The 22,080-nt window shown below is 40.2% G+C and overlaps 1 protein-coding gene across 1 annotated transcript; it reads left to right on the top strand.

Moving 5' to 3' along the window:
• The first annotated feature begins 17,925 nt into the window (after window positions 1-17,925).
• LOC122917038 (olfactory receptor 1L3-like) lies at window positions 17,926-18,903 on the top strand. The gene has a single exon (XM_044264388.1). It carries the CDS (start codon window positions 17,926-17,928, stop codon window positions 18,901-18,903), a length of 978 nt encoding a protein of 325 aa, XP_044120323.1.
• The last annotated feature ends 3,177 nt before the right edge of the window (window positions 18,904-22,080 follow it).

The raw sequence follows: 22,080 nt of genomic DNA, 5'->3' as shown, positions 1-22,080 counted from the left end.
GAGCCTGGTGGTGGGTATTAAGGAGGGCACATATTGCATGGAGCACTGGGTATGGTGCATAAACAATGAATCTTGGAACACTGAAAAAAAATAAAATTACAAAAAAGAAAGAAAGAAAGAAATTCCAAAGCCTGGCTTAAACGTTGAGTTTTCATAATTAGCAAGGGGAATCTCTGAAAAATATGATGTAAAGGGCCTTTAACCTGATGACCAGTGGGAGAAATATCATTCTTTATTATAAAACTCATTCAAAGAATCTGATTTGGTAAAGTGTTAGATTGAAAACTTTCACAAGAACATCAAAGTTAAAGATTTGCCTGAATATTTATCACTGTTACCAATTTGTTCTATTTTGTTGTGATTAATGAGTTCCAATCTAATCTAAATTCTCTCAATGCTAGAGTAACTGAGACAGAAGATAGAATTAGTGATCTGGAGGACAAACAGAGAGAAAGGATGAGGAGTAAGCCTGGAACAAACAGCTTAGAAGCCACGAAAACAGAATCAGGGAAATAAATAATGCCATGAAACGTTCCAATGTCAGAATTATTGGAATCCCTGAAGGGGAGGAGAAAGAAAGAAGTCTAGAAGATATAGTGGAACAAGTTCTTCATGAAAATTTTCCAAATCTCGTGAATGGAACCAGCATTTATGTACTAGAGGCCAAAAGGTTCCCCCCCAAGGTTACAGATTCTTGAAAATCCTCGAGACACCTAATAGTAAGAATGAAGAATTACAATTCTAGGCAGAACCTCTTGAAAGCAGCTACGACAAAGAAGATCCTTACGTACAGAGGAAAGCCCATCAGAATAACGTCAGACCTGTCCACAGAGACCTGGCAAGCCAGAAAGGGCTGGCAAGATATATTCAGGGTACTGAATGAGAAGAACATGCAGCCGAGAATACTTTATCCAGCAAGACTGACATTCAAAATGGATGGAGAGATAAAGAGTTTCCCGGACCGGCAAGGCTTAAAAGACTATGCAACCACCAAGCCGATACTGCAGAAAATATTAAGGGGGCTTCTTTAAAGGAGGAAAAAGCACAAGAATAGCATTGAACAGAAATATAGAGACAACCTACAGAAAGAAAGACTTCAAAGGTAACTCGATGTCAATAAAAACGTATCTATCAATAATCACCCTCAATGTGAATGGCCTAAATGTGCCCATAAAATGGCACGGGGTTGCAGATTGGTTAAAATGACAGGACCCATCCATATGTTGTCTACAAGAGACCCACTTTGAACCTAAAGATACACCCAGACTGAAAGTGAAGGGATGGGGAAACATCTTTCATGCCAATGGGCCTCAAAAAAAGGCTGGGGTAGCAATTCTCATATCAGACAAATTAGATTTTAAACTAAAGACTGTAGTCAGAGATCCAGAAGGACACTACATCATTCTTACAGGGACTATCCACCAAGATGATCTAACAATTGTAAATATCTATGCCCCCAATATGGGAGCAGCCAATTACATAAGAAAACTGTTAATCAAGATAAAGAGTCATATTGATATGAATACACTAATCGTAGGAGATCTTAACACACCTCTCTCAGAGATAGACAGATCATCGAAGCAGAAAATCAATAAAGAAACAAGAGCATTGAATGACACATTGGACCAGATGGACCTCATAGATATATACAGAACATTCCACCCTAAAACAACAGAATACTCATTCTTCTCAAGTGCACATGGAACCTTCTCAAGAATAGACCAGGGGCGCCTGTGTGGCTCAGTTGGTTGAGCAACTGCCTTTGGCTCAGGTCATGATCCTGGACTTCCATGATCAAGTCCCACATCGGGCTCCCAGATCCTTGGGGAGTCTGCTTCTTCCTCTGACCTCCTCCTTTCTCATGCTCTCTCTCACTCATTCTCCCTCAAATAAATAAATAAAATCTTTAAAAAAAAAACAGACCACATACTGAGTCACAAATCAAAACTCAACCGATACCAAAAGACTGAGATTATTCCCTGCATATTCTCAGATCACAATGCTTTGAAACTGGAGCTCAATCACAAGGAGAAGTTTGGAAGGAACTCAAACACCTGGAAGCTAAAGACCACCTTGTTTCAGAATGCTTGGATCAACCAGGAGATCAAAGAAGAACTGAAACAATTCATGGAAACCAATGAGAATGAAGACACTTCGGTCCAAAACCTATGGGATACAGCAAAGGCGGTCCTAAGGGGGAAATACATAGTCATCCAAGCCTCCCTCAAAAAAACTGAAAAATCCAGAACACAGCAGCTGTCTCTTGACTTCCTTGATTCCAAATTATTGTATTTAACTAAATCTAAAATACCATCACTTGTGGCTGATATAGAAGAGATTACTGCCTATGTTCTCCTCTAAATTCTGATGGATTCTCTCTCACGTTGAGGTCTTTTATCCATTTTGAGTTTATCTTTGTGTACGGTGTAAGAGAATGGTCGAGTTTCATTCTTCTACATATAGCTGTCCAGTTTTCCCAGCACCATTTATTGAAGAGATTGTCTTTTTTCCACTGTATATTTTTTCCTGTTTTGTCGAAGATTAATTGACCATAGAGTTGAGGGTCCATATCTGGGCTCTCTACTCTGTTCCACTGGTCTATGTGTCTGTTTTTATGCCAGTACCATGCTGTCTTGGAGATCACAGCTTTGTAATAAAGCTTGAAATCAGGTAACATGATGCCCCCAGTTTTATTTTTGTTTTTCAACATTTCCTTAGCAATTCGGGGTCTCTTCTGATTCCATACAAATTTTTGGATTATTTGCTCCAGCTCTTTGAATAATACTGGTGGAATTTTGATCGGAATGGCATTAAAAGTATAGATTGCTCTAAGCAGTATAGACATTTTAACAATGTTTATTCTTCCGATCCAAGAGCATGGAATGGTCTTCCATCTTTTTGTGTCTTCTTCAATTTCTTTCATGAGTGTTCTGTAGTTCCTCAAGTACAGATCCTTTACCTCTTTGGTTAGGTTTATTCCCAGGTATCTTATGGTTCTTGGTGCTATGGTAAATGGAATTGATTCTCTAATTTCCCTTTCTGTATTTTCATTGTTAGTGTATAAGAAAGCCACTGATTTCTGCACATTGACTTTGTATCCTGCCACGTTGCTGAATTGCTATATGAGTTCTAGTAGTTTGGGGGTGGAGTCTTTTGGGTTTTCCATATAAAGAATCATGTCATCTGCAAAGAGAGAGAGTTTGACTTCTTCATTGCCAATTTGGATACCTTTTATTTCTCTTTGTTGTCTGATTGCTGTTGCTAGGACTTCTAATACTATGTTGAACAACAGTGGTGAGACTAGGCATCCTTGTCGTGTTCCTGATCTCAATGGGAAGTCTGCAAGCTTTTTCCCATTGAGGATGATATTTGCTGTGGGTCTTTGATAGATAGATTTGATGAGGTTCAGAAATGTTCCCTCTATCCCTATACTTTGAAGCGTTTTAATCAGGAACGAATGCTGGGTTTTGTCAAATGCTTTTTCTGCATCAATTGAGAGGACCATGTGGGTCTTCTCTCTTCTCATATTAATTTGTTGTATCACACTGATTGATTTGCGAATGTTGAACCATCCTTATAGCCCAGGGATGAATCCCACCTGGTCATGGTGGATAATCTTTTTAATGTGCTGTTGGATCCTGTTGGCTAGGATCTTGTTGAGAATCTTAGCATCCATATTCATCAGTGATATTGGTCTGAAATTCTCCTTTTTGGTAGGGTCTTTGCCTGGTTTGGGGATCAGGGTAATGCTGGCTTCATAGAAAGAGTCTGGAAGTTTTCCTTCTGCTTCAATTTTTTGAAACAGCTTCAGGAGAATAGGTGCTATTTCTCCTTTGAAGGTTTGGTAGAATTCCCCAGGGAATCCGTCAGGTCCAGGGCTCTTGTTTTTTGGAGGTTTTTGATCACTGCTTCAATCTCGTTATTAGATATCGGTCTATTCAGGTTGTCGATTTCTTCCTGGTTCAATTCTGGGAGTTTATAGTTTTCCAGGAATGCATCCATTTCATCTAGGTTGCTAAGCTTATTGGCATATAACTGTTGATAATAACTTCTGATGATTGTTTCTACTTCCTTGGTGTTAGTTGTGATCTCTCCCTTTTCATTCATAATTTTCTGAATTTGAGCTTTCTCTCTTTTCTTTTGGATTAGTGTCACCAATGGTTTATTGATCTTATTGATTCTTTCAAAAAACCAGCTTCTAGTTTCATTGATACATTCTACTGTATCTCTGGTTTCTACCTCATCGATCTCAGCTCTAATCTTGATTATTTCCCTTCTTATGTGTGGAGTTGGTTTGATTTGTTGTTGATTCTCCAGTTCTTTAAGGTGTAGAGACAGCTGCTGTCTTCTGGATTTTTCAATTTTTTTTGAGGGAGGCTTGGATGGCTATGTATTTCCCCCTTAGGACCACCTTTGCTGTATCCCATAGGTTTTGGACCGAAGTGTCTTCATTCTCATTGGTTTCCATGAATTGTTTCAGTTCTTCTTTGATCTCCTGGTTGATCCAAGCATTCTGAAACAAGGTGGTCTTTAGCTTCCAGGTGTTTGAGTTCCTTCCAAACTTCTCCTTGTGATTGAGCTCCAGTTTCAAAGCATTGTGATCTGAGAATATGCAGGGAATAATCTCAGTCTTTTGGTATCGGTTGAGTCCTGATTTGTGACCCAGATGTGGTCTATTCTTGAGAAAGTTCCATGTGCATTTGAGAAGAATGAGTATTCTATAGTTTTAGGGTGGAATGTTCTGTATATATCTATGATGTCTATCTGGTCCAATGTGTCATTCAATGCTCTTGTTTCTTTTTTTTCCAATTTATTTATTTTCAGAAAAATAGTATTCATTATTTTTTCACCACACCCAGTGCTCCATACAATGTTCTTGTTTCAAAAAAAAAAAGAAATAAAATAAAATACCATCACTTGTAAGATACATTATTTTAATATACCATTGAGGAAAACAAGGCTACCAATTATTTGTGAAATGCAAATATTTAAGCACATCCCAATATGGGATGTTAAAATGTAAAAAAAAAAGGAAAATTAGTCATATAATCCATAAAATACTGTATCATGAACAGTTTAGCTCACAATGTCTAGAAACAGGCCTGGATTTGAATCAGGCCCCAAGGGATAGTAGATTTTATGCTGAAAGTCTATGCTTTCAAGTTTAATCTGGCAAAGAAAAAATAACAGGAAAAATTTTTGAGTCCATCAGTCATCTGAAATCTGTTTCTTAACATAAAATATATACAATGGAATATTACTCAGCCATCAAAAAGACTGAAATCTTGCCATTTGCAATGACATAGATGGAACTAGACGGTATTATGCTAAGAGAAATGAGTCAGTCAGAGAAAGACAAGTACCATATGGTTTTACCCATATATGGAATTTAAGAAACAAAAGAGATAAACAGAGGAGAAGGGAAGGAAAAATAAAATAAGATGAAAATTGAGAGGGAGGCAAACAATATGAGCCACTGAACTCTAGGAAACAAACTGAGTGTTGCTGGGGAGGTAGTGGGCAGAAGGGATAATTGGGTGATGGTCATTAAGGTGGGCACTTCATGTAATGAGTGTTGGGTGTTATATGCAACTAATAAATCACTGAACTACAGTTCTGAAACTACTTTTAAAACCATGAGAGACTGTGGACTCTGAAAAACAATCTGAGGGGTTTGAAGTGGCGGGGGGGGGTGGGAGGTTGGGTTACCAGGTGGTGGGTACTATAGAGGGCACGGCTTGCATGGAGCACTGGGTGTGGTGAAAAATAATGAATAATGTTTTTCTGAAAATAAATAAATAGGAAAAAAAAAAAGAAATAGAAAAAAATGTTTTTAATTTGTCAAAGCAAGACAGAGGGGCCTTTTTGTGAAGTGGATTGACTACATGGTTCAGCTTCAAACAACACTTGGTTCAAGTTATATTTTACCAGTTACCTTATTTTTCTAAGTTATCATAAGATAAACAAGTACACATGTTATGAGGTTGTTACTACATACATTAACTGGAAAATTATATGAAAATGAACATAATTTGTGTCTAATGGAAATTCAGGTACTAAGAAAATAGAGAAGTCAGATACTTCTTTCCAATCAGACAATCAAGAAATGCTCCCTGTAGATGGCTGCATTTGGACCTAGAGACTCAGGTGAAGGGAGAAATATCAAAGACTGAGGTACTGAATTGTAAGATGTGATCATAAACCAATTGACAGGAAATGGGCAATTTGTATCTGGCAGGTATGTTGGGACTCTGAGGTATAGAGTCTGTGTGCTTTCATGAATTGAGTAAAAGATCTAAAACTGATGGCTTTCCCAAGTGGTGGTTGCAAAGAATCATTATCAAATATCCAAGCAGCTGACCTAAAGTTGGGTTAAAAGTAAGAGCTTCCAGCAACTTCTTTCTTTTTTTTTTTTTTTTTTTTTATTTATTTTTTTTTTATTTTTTTTTATTTTTTTTTCCCAATTTATTCATTTTCAGAAAAACAGTATTCATTATTTTTTCACCACACCCAGTGCTCCATGCAAGCTGTGCCCTCTATAATACCCACCACCTGGTACCCCAACCTCCCACCCCCCCCCGCCACTTCAGACCCCTCAGACTGTTTTTCAGAGTCCATAGTCTCTCATGGTTCACCTCCCCTTCCAATTTACCCAAATTCCCTACTACTCTCTAACGCCCCTTGTCCTCCATGCTATTGGTTATGCTCCACAAATGAGTGAAACCATATGATAATTGACTCTCTCTGCTTGACTGATTTCACTCAGCATAATCTCTTCCAGTCCCGTCCATGTTGCTACAAAAGTTGGATATTCGTCCTTTCTGATGGAGGCATAATACTCCATAGTGTATATGGACCACATCTTCCTTATCCATTCATCCGTTGAAGGGCATCTTGGTTCTTTCCATAGTTTGGCGACTGTGGCCATTGCTGCTATAAACATTGGGGTACAGATGGCCCTTCTTTTCACGACATCTGTATCTTTGGGGTAAATACCCAGGAGTGCAATTGCAGGGTCATAGGGAAGCTCTATTTTTAATTTCTTGAGGAATCTCCACACTGTTCTCCAAAGAGGCTGCACCAACTTGCATTCCCACCAACAGTGTAAGAGGGTTGCCCTTTCTCCACATCCTCTCCAACACATGTTGTTTCCTGTTTTGTTAATTTTGGCCATTCTAACTGGTGTAAGGTGATATCTCAATGTGGTTTTAATTTGAATCTCCCTGAGGGCTAATGATGATGAGCATTTTTTCATGTGTCTGATAGCCATTTGTATTTCTTGATTGGAGAAGTGTCTGTTCATATCTTCTGCCCATTTTTTGATGTGTTTGTCTGTTTCGTGTGGGTTGAGTTTGAGGAGTTCATTATAGATCCTGGATATCAACCTTTTGTCTGTACTGTCATTTGCAAATATCTTCTCCCATTCCGTGGGTTGCCTCTTTGTTTTTTTGACTGTTTCCTTTGCTGTGCAGAAGCTTTTGATTTTGATGAAGTCCCAGAAGTCTATTTTCGCTTTTGTTTCCTTTGCCTTTGGAGACGTATCTTGAAAGAAGTTGCTGTGGCTGATATCGAAGAGATTACTGCCTATGTTCTCCTCTAAGATTCTGATAGATTCCTGTCTCACGTTGAGGTCTTTTATCCATTTTGAGTTGATCTTTGTGTACGGTGTAAGAGAATGGTCGAGTTTCATTCTTCTACATATAGCTGTCCAGCTTTCCCAGCACCATTTATTGAAGAGACTGTCTTTTTTCCACTGTATATTTTTTCCTGTTTTGTCGAAGATTAATTGACCATAGAGTTGAGGGTCCATATCAGGGCTCTCTACTCTGTTCCACTGGTCTATGTGTCTGTTTTTATGCCAGTACCATGCTGTCTTGGTGATCACAGCTTTGTAATAAAGCTTGAAATCAGGTAAGGTGATGCCGCCAGCTTTATTTTTGTTTTTCAACGTTTCCTTAGCGATTCGGGGTCTCTTCTGATTCCATACAAATTTTTGGATTATTTGCTCCAGCTCTTTGAAGAATGCCGGTGGAATTTTGATCGGAATGGCATTAAAAGTATAGATTGCTCTAGGCAGTATAGACATTTTAACAATGTTTATTCTTCCGATCCAAGAGCATGGAATGGTCTTCCATCTTTTTGTGTCTTCTTCAATTTCTTTCATGAGTGTTCTATAGTTCCTCAAGTATAGATCCTTTACCTCTTTAGTTAGGTTTATTCCCAGGTATCTTATGGTTCTTGGTGCTATAGTAAATGGAATCGATTCTCTAATTTCCCTTTCTGTATTTTCCTTGTTAGTGTATAAGAAAGCCACTGATTTCTGCCCATTGACTTTGTATCCTGCCACGCTGCTGAATTGCTGTATGAGTTCTAGTAGTTTGGGGGTGGAGTCTTTTGGGTTTTCCATATAAAGAATCATGTCATCTGCGAAGAGAGAGAGTTTGACTTCTTCATTACCAATTTGGATACCTTTTATTTCTCTCTGTTGTCTGATTGCTGTTGCTAGGACTTCTAATACTATGTTGAACAAGAGTGGTGAAAGTGGGCATCCTTGTCTTGTTCCTGATCTCAACGGGAAGGCTGCAAGCTTTTTCCCATTGAGGATGATATTTGCTGTGGGTCTTTCATAGATAGATTTGATGAGGTTCAGGAATGTTCCCTCTATCCCTATACTTTGAAGCGTTTTAATCAGGAACGGATGTTGGATTTTGTCAAATGCTTTTTCTGCATCAATTGAGAGGACCATGTGGTTCTTCTCTCTTCTCCTATTAATTTGTTGTATCACATTGATTGATTTACGAATGTTGAACCATCCTTGTAGCCCAGGGATGAATCCCACCTGATCATGGTGGATAATCTTTTTAATGTGCTGTTGGATCCTGTTGGCTAGGATCTTGTTGAGAATCTTAGCATCCATATTCATCAGTGATATTGGTCTGAAATTCTCCTTTTTGGTATGGTCCTTGCCTGGTTTGGGGATCAGGGTAATGCTGGCTTCATAGAAAGAGTCTGGAAGTTTTCCTTCTGCTTCAATTTTTTGAAACAGCTTCAGGAGAATAGGTGCTATTTCTTCTTGGAAGGTTTGGTAGAATTCCCCAGGGAATCCGTCAGGTCCTGGGCTCTTGTTTTTTGGGAGATTTTTGATCACTGCTTCAATCTCGTTATTAGATATCGGTCTATTCAGGTTGTCGATTTCTTCCTGGTTCAATTTTGGTAGTTTATATTTTTCCAGGAATGCATCCATTTCATCTAGGTTGCTAAGCTTATTGGCATATAACTGTTCGTAGTAACTTCTGATGATTGTTTCTACTTCCTTGGTGTTAGTTGTGATCTCTCCCCTTTCATTCATAATTTTATGAATTTGGGATTTCTCTCTTTTCTTTTGGATTAGTGTAGCCAGTGGCTTATCGATCTTATTGATTCTTTCAAAAAACCAGCTTCTAGTTTCATTGATACGTTCTACTGTATCTCTGGTTTCTCCCTCATTGATCTCAGCTCTAATCTTGATGATTTCCCTTCTTATGTGTGGAGTTGGTTTGATTTGTTGTTGATCCTCCAGTTCTTTAAGGTGTAGAGACAGCTGGTGTGTTCTGGATTTTTCAATTTTTTTGAGCAAGGCTTGGATGGCTATATATTTTCCCCTTAGGACCGCCTTTGCTGTATCCCATAGGTTTTGGACCGAAGTGTCTTCATTCTCATTGGTTTCCATGAATTGTTTCAGTTCTTCTTTGATCTCCTGGTTGATCCAAGCATTCTTAAGCAAGGTGGTCTTTAGCTTCCAGGTGTTTGAGTTCCTTCGGAACTTTTCCTTGTGATTGAGCTCCAGTTTCAAAGCATTGTGATCTGAGAATATGCAGGGAATAATCTCAGTCTTTTGGTATCGGCTGAGTCCTGATTTGTGACCCAGTATGTGGTCTATTCTGGAGAAGGTTCCGTGTGCACTTGAGAAGAATGAGTATTCTGCTGTTTTAGGGTGGAATGTTCTGTATATATCTATGAGGTCCATCTGGTCCAATGTGTCGTTCAATGCTCTTGTTTCTTTATTGATTTTCTGCTTCGATGATCTGTCTAATTCTGAAAGAGGCGTGTTAAGATCACCTACGATTAGTGTATTCATATCAATATGACTCTTTATCTTGATTAACAGTTTTCTTAAGTAATTGGCTGCTCCCATATTGGGAGCATAGATATTTACAATTGTTAGATCATCTTGGTGGATAGTCCCTTTAAGGATTATGTAGTGTCCTTCTGTATCTCTGACTACAGTCTTTAGTTTGAAGTCTAATTTATCTGATATGAGAATCGCTACCCCAGCCTTCTTTTGAGTCCCATTGGCATGAAAGATGCTTCTCCACCCCTTCACTTTCAGTCTGCGTGTATCTTTGGGTTCAAAATGGGTCTCTTGTAGACAGCATATGGATGGGTCCTGTCGTTTTATCCAATCTGCAACCCTGTGCCGTTTTATGGGTGCATTTAGGCCATTCACATTGAGAGTGATTATTGATAGATACGTTTTTATTGACATCGAGTTACCTTTGAAGTCTTTCTTTCTGTAGACTGTCTCTATATTTCTGTTCAATGCTATTCTTGGGATTTTTCCTCTTTTATAGAACCCCCCTTAATATTTCCTGCAGTATCGGCTTGGTGGTTGCATAGTCTTTTAAGTCTTGCCGGTCTTGGAAACTCTTTATCTCTCCATCCATTTTGAATGTCAGTCTTGCTGGATAAAGTATTCTTGGCTGCATGTTCTTCTCATTTAGTGCCCTGAATATATCTTGCCAGCCTCTTCTGGCTTGCCAGGTCTCTGTGGACAGGTCTGACGTTATTCTGATGGGCTTCCCTCTGTAAGTAAGGAGCCTCTTTGCCCTGGCAGCTTTCAAGAGATTATACCTACAATTATAATTTCTCAATTTGACTATCAGGTGTCGTGATGTTTTTTTGGAGTGTATAATCTTGGGTGGAGACCGTTCAGCCTCTAGTACATGAACGCTGGTTTCATTCGCGAGACTCGGAAAGTTTTCATGAAGGACTTGTTCCACGACATCTTCTAGACTTCTTTCTTTCTCCTCCCCTTCAGGAATTCCAATAATTCTGACGTTGGAACGCTTCATGGCATCACTTATTTCCCTAATTCTGCTTTCGTGGGATCTAAGCTGTTTGTTCCAGGCTTCCTCCTGATCCTTTCTCTCTATCTGTTTGTCTTCCAGATCACTAATTCTATCTTCTGTCTCAGTTACCCTAGCTTTGAGAGAGTTTAGATTGGATTGGAACTCATTGAGAGCATTGTGGACCTCCTCCCTGGTAGCTTTAAGCTCCGCCCTAACATTGTGAACATCCTGTCTGGTCGCTTTCAGTTCGGCTCTAATCAATTCTGTTTGGTCATCCATGGCTTTCTCCAACCTAGCTATTGCCTGGATAATTGTTAGCCTGAATTCTCTTTCCGACATATTGTCTATGTTGATAGCCGTTAGCTCTGTTGCGGAAGGTCCATCCTCTGTATTTTTCTTCTGTTGGGCATTCCTCCTCCTAGTCATTTTGGTGGGAGAAGACTGAACAGATGTAGCTGGATGTATCAACTCTGGTGCAGTCAAGGTGCACCCTGGAACACTTCCTGATCTCCGTCTCAGAAGGCTCAGTCTGGGTGCAGAAGCTGAATAAATTCCCCCTTGGACGCTGGCAGTGCAGGTTCCAAGTTAAAGACCCTGGGGGCGCAGGATCTTTTGCTCGTCCCCAAAGCCAAGGCAGTGGCGGCTGTCTGGGATCTCCCGACCGCCAGAGAGGTTCCAAGCAGCGATCGCACACGGAGATTTTGCCGCGGGCCCGGGCTGGGAGTGCCCGGCTTGCGCGCACCTCTTTTCAGAGGCGGCTGTGGGTCGGGCGCGCGTCTGGGGCACTGAGAACGGGGCGCTGGTCCGTAAGCCGCAGGCTGGGCTTTTGCGCGCCTCTGTCCGGGGAAGAGTTTCGCGGGGGGCGCGCGGCTTAGACTTTGAAACAATGGCCCGGGTCAAGAAGCGCCCCAGGGCCTTAGAAACCCAGGAGAGCTGGAGCGACGTGCACGCGCATCTCAAGCTTTGTGGTAGGGCTAGCGCGAGTTCTGCAGACCGGCTCCCATCCCCTCACCGGAGCCGGAACCCTGCGCTCTGGGGCACGCTGGCGGCTTAGGGACCAGGAGCCGGTTTCTCCGCTGCACTCTCTCTGCCTCCGCGCCGGGGAGGCCGTCTGGGACCGGGGACTCAAGCCCCTGTCCCTAGCCGCCCCGATTCCCACAATTTGCCCCCGCGATCCTTTGCTCTTTTGGAGTGCTTTCAACCAGTCTCCGAGTTAATGCTGGTCCCCAGACGCAGGGCACTCTCGCTCGTATCGGGGTATTACTTTTGCACCGGTCGCCTCTGGTGCAACTTCTTTCAAGATACGTCTCCAAAGGCAAAGGAAACAAAAGTGAAAATAAACTTTTGGGACTTCATCAAAATCAAAAGCTTCTGCACAGCAAAGGAAACAGTCAAAAAAACAAAGAGGCAACCCACGGAATGGGAGAAGATATTTGCAAATGACAGTACAGACAAAAGGTTGATATCCAGGATCTATAATGAATTCCTCAAACTCAACACACACGAAACAGGCAAACACATCAAAAAATGGGCAGAAGATATGAACAGACACTTCTCCAATCTAGACATACAAATGGCTATCAGACACATGAAAAAATGTTCATCATCATTAGCCCTCAGGGAGATTCAAATTAAAACCACATTGAGATATCACCTTACACCAGTTAGAATGGCCAAAATTAACAAAACAGGAAACAACATGTGTTGGAGAGGATGTGGAGAAACGGGAACCCTCTTACACTGTTGGTGGGAATGCAAATTGGTGCAGCCTCTTTGGAGAACAGTGTGGAGATTCCTCAAGAAATTAAAAATAGAGCTTCCCTATGACCCTGCAATTTCACTACTGGGTATTTACCCCAAAGATACAGCTGTAGTGAAAAGAAGGGCCATCTGTACCCCAATGTTTATAGCAGCAATGGCCATGGTCGCCAAACTATGGAAAGAACCAAGATGCCCTTCAACGGATGAATGGGTAAGGAAGATGTGGTCCATATACACTATGGAGTATTATGCCTCCATCAGAAAGGATGAATACCCAACTTTTGTAGCAACATGGACGGGACTGGAAGAGATTATGCTGAGTGAAATAAGTCAAGCAGAGAGAGTCAATTATCATATGGTTTCACTTATTTGTGGAGCATAACAAATAGCATGGAGGACATGGGGAGTTAGAGAGGAGAAGGGAGTTGGGGGAAATTGGAAGGGGAGGTGAACCATGAGAGACTATGGACTCTGAAAAACAATCTGAGGGGTTTGAAGTGGCGGGGGGTGGGCGGTTGGGGTACCAGGTGGTGGGTATTATAGAGGGCATGGCTTGCATGGAGCACTGGGTGTGGTGAAAAAAAATAATGAATAATGTTTTTCTGAAAATAAATAAATTGGAAAAAAAAAAGTTAGAGCTTCCCTATGACCCTGCAATTGCACTCCTGGGTATTTACCCCAAAGATACAGATGTAGTGAAAAGAAGGGCCATCTGTACCCCAATGTTTATAGCAGCAATGGCCACAGTTGCCAAACTGTGGAAAGAACCAAGATGCCCTTCAACGGACAAATGGATAAGGAAGATGTGGTCCATATACACTATGGAGTATTATGCCTCCATCAGAAAAGATGAATACCCAACTTTTGTAGCAACATGGCCGGGGCTGGAAGAGATTACGCTGAGTGAAATAAGTCAAGCAGAGAGAGTCAATTATCATATGGTTTCACTTATTTGTGGAGCATAACAAATAGCATGGAGGACATGGGGAGATAGAGAGGAGAAGGGAGTTGGGGGAAATTGGAAGGGGAGGTGAACCATGAGAGACTATGGACTCTGAAAAACAATCTGAGGGTTTTGAAGGGACTGGGGGTAGGAGGTTGGGGGAACCAGGTGGTGGGTATTAGAGAGGGCACGGCTTGCATGGAGCACTGGGTGTGGTGCAAAAACAATGAATACTGTTACGCTGAAAAGAAATAGAAAAACAAAAAACAAAAAAAAAAAAACAACAAATAAAAAAATAATATTAAAAACAACAGTTTAAGGGACCTCTGAGGAGTGTCTGGGTGGCTCAGTCATTAAGTGTCCGCCTTTAGCTCAGGCCACCATCCCAGAGCCCTGGGATCAAGCCCCATGTTGGTCTCTCTGCTCAGTGGGAAGCCTGATTTTCCCTCTCCCACTTCCCCTGCTTGTGTTCCCTCTCTTGCTGTGTCTCTCTCTGTCAAATAATAAATAAAACCTTTTTTTTAAGGGACCTCTGAGACAACATCATGCATACTGACATTCACATTATAGGGGTCCCAGAAGAAGAAGAAAGAAAGGGACAGAAAACCAGTTGAAGAAATAATGGCTAAAAACATCCCTAACCTGGTGAAAGAAATAGACATACAAGTCTAGGGAGCACAGAGAGTCACAAATAGGATGAACCCAAAGAGACCAACATCAAAACTGACTATACTCAAAGTGTCAATAGTTAAAGAGGAAGAGAGAATTTTTAAAGCAGAAAGAAAAAAAAACCTAGTTAAGTACAAAATAACACCTGTAATAGTATACTGGTAAGCATAGCTATTATCAAAAAGGTAAGCTATAACTAGTTCCATAAGAATGCAGGAAAAATAAAATGCACTGTTGGGGGAAGTGCATAAAGGTACAACCACTATGAAACACAGCATAGAGATTCCCCCCAAAATTAAAAATAAAACCACCATCAGATCCAGCAATTCTATGTCTGACTATTTATCTGAAAACACCAATTTGAAAAAGATACGAGCACCTTTGTGTTCAACACAGCATTATTTACGATAACCAATATATGGAAGCAACCCATCTATCAATAGAAGAATAAAGAATATATATATATATGTGTGTGTGTGTGTGTGTGTGTGTATTTGTGTGTGTATGTGTGTAGTGAAATATTATTCACCCAATAAAAAGATTGAAATCTTGTCATTTGCAACAACTTGGACAAATCTAGAGGACTGTGCTAAGTGAAATAAGTCAGACAAAGAGAGACAAACACTTTATCACTTCATTTATACATGGAATCTAAAAAACAAAACAAACAAAACAAAACATGAGCAGGATCATAGATACAGAGAGCAATCAGGTAGTTCACAGAGGGGATTAGGGTGGACAGGGAAAGGGAATGGTTGAAATAGGAGAAAAAGATTAAAAGGCTCAAACTTCCAGTTATAAAGGGGTTGAAAGTTACAGCTTAGGGGATATAGTTAACAATATTGTAACAACTTTGTATGGTGACAGATGGTAGCTAGATTTATACTTATGATCACTTTAGAATGTTCAAAAACTATGTCCTTGTTTTAGCAGTTCACTAAATTAGCACTGAAATTAATTATTGTATATCAATGATATTTGGGCAACAAAATAAATCAAGATAAACTTGAGGGGAGAGCAGAAGATATTCATGATGTTGGGGTGCTCTGAGATAGTTGTCTTTTAGACAAATGGAGGCACTAAGGGAGTGTCCAAATCAAAGCTTTATAGGTTTAAGGAAAGAAACTAGACCCAAATGTCCCTGCCTTGCACTCTATCCTCAGTGCTACAAGGGACATAACAAGGTAAGCCCTCAGAGAGGTTGCAAGAGCCAGGGACAGAAAATTATTATCTATCTGGACACCTACAAAAGGCTAAGGACAATGTTGCACGATGCCCAGACTGTTGAGGACAGGGATGTGGGCCACTTGGGGAGGGAGAAGATATGTAATTCCTCTGGATCCTTGGAGACAATCCTGCACAAAGTTAATGTGTTTTTCTTCTTATTCTCTCCCCCCACAAAACACCAGAGATTTAGTGACAAAGCATCAGAGGATACTCCCATTAGGGAAGAAAGGGCTCTAAGTATCTATATCTTGGGAAGGATGGTAAGAATCCATGGAAAGGAACATTCAGATTTAAGAAGCACTAGATTTTCTATAATCAGACACATTTTCTGTATATGGCCTCTTGGCACAGTTTGTCTTCTTTCTTACCAATCATTCCAGGGAGCAGAATACATGAGGCTAGACTTTAATGTCCTTCCCAGGTAAGAAGTGAACTTTGAGAATGCCTGATAAGAAGGTGTGAATATCTGATCTCAGACAGATAATTTTTCATTACTGGACACTAAGAGAGCTAACTTATCTTTGAGCTAAATGTTGAGATATATATTCTGCAGTTGAATCTTTCTTTACCCAGTCTACTTGTGAGTCACATTCCCCTGACCTCAAAATATGGAATATCAGCCAAAGAACATGAAAATTCACTCCCTCTCTCTCACTTTCCCTTCCCCATATTTATTTGCCCTAGACCTATTTATATTCAACTCAACAGTTTTGTATGCCTTTCTTACTTCCACTACAAATTATGTAGAAAGAAACATCTTGATTTAAAAGAATGGTTCTTCTGGACTCCAACCAGGGGATCTGTGCTCACAGAAAGGCTTCGTTTGGCACTTTGGCAAATCTTTGGGGAGAATTACTAAATAAATAATTAAAACAAAAAAATGGTTCTTTCTCAAATTTTTCATTTAAATTCAATTTAGTTAACATACACTGTATTATTAGTTTCGAGGGTAGAATTTAGTGATTCATGAGTTGCATACAATACACAGTGCTCATTACATCAAGTGCCCTCCTTAATACTCATCATCCTATTATCCCTTCCCCCTACCTTCCTCCCCTTCAGCAACCTGTTTGTTTCCTAGAGTTCAGCATCTCTTATGGTTTGCCTCCCTCTCTATTTTCTTTTTTTTTAAGATTTTATTTATTTATTTGACAGACAGAAATCACAAGAAAGCAGAGAGGCAGGCAGAGAAAGAGGGGAAAGCAGGCTAGCCACTGAGCAGAGAGCCCAATGTAGGGCTCGATCCCAGGACCCTGGGATCATGACCTGAGCCGAAGGCAGAGGCTTTAACCCACTGAGCCACCCAGACGTCCCTCCCTCTCTATTTTCATCTTACTTTATTTTTAAAAAATGGTTCTTTATCAACCACAAACTAGGTGAAATAGCTATTTCATAATTATCTAGATGTACATTAGCCAATGATAATCTTTTTTTTATATTTCAAATATTCAAATATATTTCAAATAGTCCTCTTTTTAAGTTCTCCTACCTATTATGTCATTTTTTTTCAATTTATTTATTTTCAGAAAAACATTATTCATTATTTTTTCACCACACCCAGTGCTCCATGCAAGCCGTGCCCTCTATAGTACCCACCACCTGGTACCCCAACCTCCCACCCCCCCTCCGCCAATGATAATCTTTATGAGAAGCCAACCTGAATCTGATTCATAGACTGCATCTGTGTTTCTTGTGATTATCAGCCACAGACAAAGGAAGAGGAAACAGGAATCAAGCCTTCTCTCCTCCTTCTCCTCCTCCTTCTCCATCTCACTTTCAATCTGTTTTTTTTTTTTTTTAGATTTATTTATTTAGTTAAGAGAGAATGAATGCTCGGTGGGGAAAGGCAGAAGGAGAGGGAGACAGTCTTTAGCAGACTCCAGGCTGGGTGTGGATCCCAATGTGAGGCTGAATCTCATGACTCCAAGATCATGACCTGAGCCAAATCCAAGAGTCAGACTCTTAACCAACTGGGTCACCCAGGTGCCACCCCTTCAATCTGTTTTCTACAGATCTCTATGTCAAGGATCCTTAAAGAATAAGTGAAAATACACCTTTGGCTCTGATTTGTTCATATTCAGGAAGAAAAACATTAGAGTAAATGCCCTATTAGAACTGCTCATTCTCACTGTAAGAACCAGATGGAAAGCTGCATGTCCTAGAGGACATAAGAATCATTAACTGACAGTATCTTTTATCGTAGGTGCATACAAGTCCATGGGAATGTCCAACCTGACAAGACTCTCTGAATTCATCCTCATAGGACTGTCCTCTCGCCCTGAGGACCAGAAGCCACTCTTTGCCCTCTTTCTTATCATGTACCTGGTCACCTTGGGGGGGAATCTGCTCATCATCTTGGCTATCCGCTCTGATCCTAAACTCCAAAACCCCATGTATTTCTTCCTAAGCATCTTGTCCTTTGCTGATATCTGCTACACAACAGTCGTAATCCCCAAGATGTTAGTGAACTTCTTATCAGAGACAAGGACCATCTCCTATGCCAAATGTCTGGCACAGATGTATTTCTTCCTGGTTTTTGGAAACATAGACAGTTATCTCCTGGCAGCTATGGCCATTGACCGCTATGTAGCCATTTGTAACCCTTTCCACTATGTCATTGTGATGAACCACAGACGCTGTCTGTTGCTAGTGGCCTTCTCCATAGCTTTCTCCTGCCTCCACTCCCTCCTACACGTCCTCCTGGTGAATCGGCTCACCTTCTGTGCATCAAATGTTATCCAACATTTCTTCTGTGATGTCAACCCTGTTCTAAAACTGGCCTGTTCTTCCACCTCTGTCAACGAAATTGTGGCCATGACGGAAGGGATGGCTTCTGTGATGGCCCCATGTATCTGCATTGTCATCTCTTACCTGAGAATCCTCATTGCTGTCTTCAATATTCCCTCAGTGGCTGGAAAATGCAAAGCTTTTTCTACCTGCAGCTCCCATCTCACTGTGGTGACTCTGTTTTATGGGAGTATTGGCTATGTCTATTTCCACCCTTTGTCCAGGTATACTGTCAAAGACCGAGTAGCAACAATCATCTACACTGTACTGACATCGATGTTGAATCCATTTATCTACAGTTTGAGAAACAAAGATATGAAACGGGGCTTAGAGAAACTGATAAGCAGGATTAAGGCTCAAATGGATATGCTTCCTACTACACAAGCCAACAAAATCCATGGATCCTGATTGCAAAGTGTGGGTGTGGGTGTATGTGCTTATGTACACACACCTGTAAGCTCACAGGGGCACACACATGAACACACAAACCAGCATGTTAGAACTTTTTTTTGGAAAAATATACTCTTTGCTCAACTGTAGCTGTACCCTGTACTTTTCTAACCTGTGGTCTCTCTCACACCATGGTTCGCAGTACTTTGCATGTCTTGGTATGTATGCTACAATGTAGATCACCTCAATCTCTCTCTATTCCAGAAAATCACATTCCCTTTATTCCTTCCATATTTATATGGAACTCCCCATATTTCCTTCATTTATAAATTCATCCAAATTTGGTCACTTGAATTACAAAGAATTTTTGTACATTTATGTAGAAATCTATATATGTGCAAAAATGTTTTGCATTTATAACCATATGAAACCACTCTGTTCCATCTGAAATAGAAGTTTTTTGGTAAGTGGTTGGGTGAATGTGTGTGTGTTACCTCCCTACTGAACTAGGAACTTCCCAACTGCAGAGCCTGTGTCTTCTGATCATGCCGTGATACAACAATAGTCCCTTTTATTAATTCTCTCAACAGCTGGATATCCTGGGCTCTGGAGTCATTAGATTCACAAAACCTAACATCAATCACTTAACTATTGGTAAGCTAGCTCTGTGCCTTTGTATGGATTCTGTTCTCTACTCTTCCTGCCTTTCAGAAGCTCAGGTTGCATTCACCAAATAACGCTTCCTGAAACTCCTTGCCCGTGTGCTCCTCTCTTTAAAGATGCCTGTATTTCTGTGTTTTCTATTTGTTACTTTTCTCAGAATGAAGGAAAATTTGTTCTATGTAATCAGAAATGCTTCCTATGTCCACTGAAGACAAAGTCAAAATTCAATGGATGTATTATATGTTGGCTAACTGAACATAATAAAAAAAAAAAAAGAAAAGAAAAATCAATAGATGTAAACTACCAGTAAGAAGCTTTCAGTTTGGACTCTGAAAAACAATCTGAGGGTTTTGAAGGCGCAGGGGTTGGGAGGTTGGGGGAACCAAGTGGTGGGTATTAGAGAGGGCACGGATTGCATGGAGCACTGGGTGCGGTGCAAAAACAATGAATATTGTTATGCTGAAAAGAAATAAAAATAAATAAATAACTTTTTTTAAAAAGAAGCTTTCAGTGTACAAAGCTTCTTTTTTAAAAAAAAGGTTCTCATTCAGTTGGAAAGAGAATTACATAAGAAAAAAAGTTCAATAAATTACTTTACACTTAAGAAATTGTTTTATACTTAAGAACAGCAACAAAGTGAGATTCTCTCTTTCTAGCCAGGTGTTTGCATTTTAGAGATGGAAATGTCTAAGTCACTCACATGGTATTTCAGACAAAAAAATAGATGGATAATTTTAATTTTAATAGCTGGATAAGTTTTTAAATTTGTTTTTTATTTTCAGCATAACCGTATTCATTATTTTTTTTCAATTTATTTATTTTCAGAAAAACATTATTCATTATTTTTTCACCACACCCAGTGCTCCATGCAAGCCGTGCCCTCTATAATACCCACCACCTGGTACCCCAACCTCCCACCCCCCCGCCACTTCAAACCCCTCAGATTGTTTTTCAGAGTCCATAGTCTCTCATGGTTCACTTCCCCTTCCAATTTACCCAAATTCCCTACTCCTCTCTAACACCCCTTGTCCTCCATGCTATTTGTTATGCTCCACAAATAAGTATTCATTATTTTTGCACCACACCCAGTGCTCCATGCAATCCGTGCCCTCTATAATACCCACCACCTGGTACCCCGACCTCCCACTCTCCGTCCCTTCAAAACCCTCAGATTGTTTTTCAGAGTCCATAGTCTCTCATGGTTGACCTTTAAATAATGGAATAACAGCCTTTATATCCCGTTGATTTTGCATCAGTCATCCCTAACCTGGGCAAGGCAGATTCTGGGTGAGGATATATTCCTCAATTTCATTCCTTTATTCCATGTATGGCAAATTAGTTTAACTTCCATGCCAATTCTCATCAGTTGATAAGGACATCTTGTCTTGCTATAGTGAAAAAACTTGTGTCAAACTCTGGGCTAACTACAGAAGGATAAACAAAGATTGATTACAGTGTCTGATTACAGTGACTGTGGATGTAAGACGTACTGGTACATACATAACACGTGAATTTTCACAGTCGTTGTAAGCCTCAGGCCTTGGACATCTGAGAATGGATTTTGTTTCTGTATCTTCATTTCTTTAGTTCAATTTATTTTTGGTTTTGGGACTTCAGTCTGTCTAATTTTATCCCAATTCTGACTTTTCTCAACCCAATGTAGTATTTTCTTAGTGAATTTTTTCAATTTATTTATTTTCAGAAAAACATTATTCATTATTTTTTCACCACACCCAGTGCTCCATGCAAGCCGTGCCCTCTATAATACCCACCACCTGGTACCCCAACCTCCCAACCCCCGCCACTTCAAACCCCTCAGATTGTTTTTCAGAGTCCATAGTCTCTCATGGTTCACCTCCCCTTCCAATTTACCCAAATTCCCTACTCCTCTCAGTGAATTTTTATTTATACTTGAGCCACATTCATTCATTTCCCACCTCTCATGGGTATCATTGCTCCTTCCAAGTCCCATTTCTAAACTCTCAGGACTTACACAACTTCCCCTCTGATGTCTTCAAAGACACAACAGACTTTTTGGGGTTTGGTTTGTTTGTTTTTGTTTTTGTTTTTTTGTTTTGTTCAGATTAGTCTGTACTTTTGTACAGACTATAATGACCCTGTTGCTGACACCTGAACTTCTTTTAATTTTTATTTAATTATTTATTTTTAAAATTAATTTATTTATTTTCAGAAAAACAGTATTCATTATTTTTTCACCACACCCAGTGCTCCATGCAATCCTCTATAATACCCACCACCTGGTTCCCCAACCTCCCACCCCCCCCCGCCACTCCAAACCCCTCAGATTGTTTTTCACCCTGAACACGCCCGATCTCATCTGAACTTTTTTTTAATTTATTTTTTATTTATTTTCAGCATAACAGTATTCATTATTTTTGCACCACACCCAGTGCTCCATGCAATCCGTGCCCTCTCTAATACCCAAAACCTGGTACCCCAACCTTCCACCCCCCCACCACTTCAAACCCCTCAGACTGTTTTTCAGAGTCCATATTCTCTCATGGTTCACCT

This window comes from Neovison vison, chromosome 9, assembly GCF_020171115.1.
Source record: "Neovison vison isolate M4711 chromosome 9, ASM_NN_V1, whole genome shotgun sequence".
NCBI classification, from domain to species: Eukaryota; Metazoa; Chordata; class Mammalia; order Carnivora; family Mustelidae; genus Neogale; species Neogale vison.
This window is presented reverse-complemented; position numbering and strand designations above follow the sequence as displayed.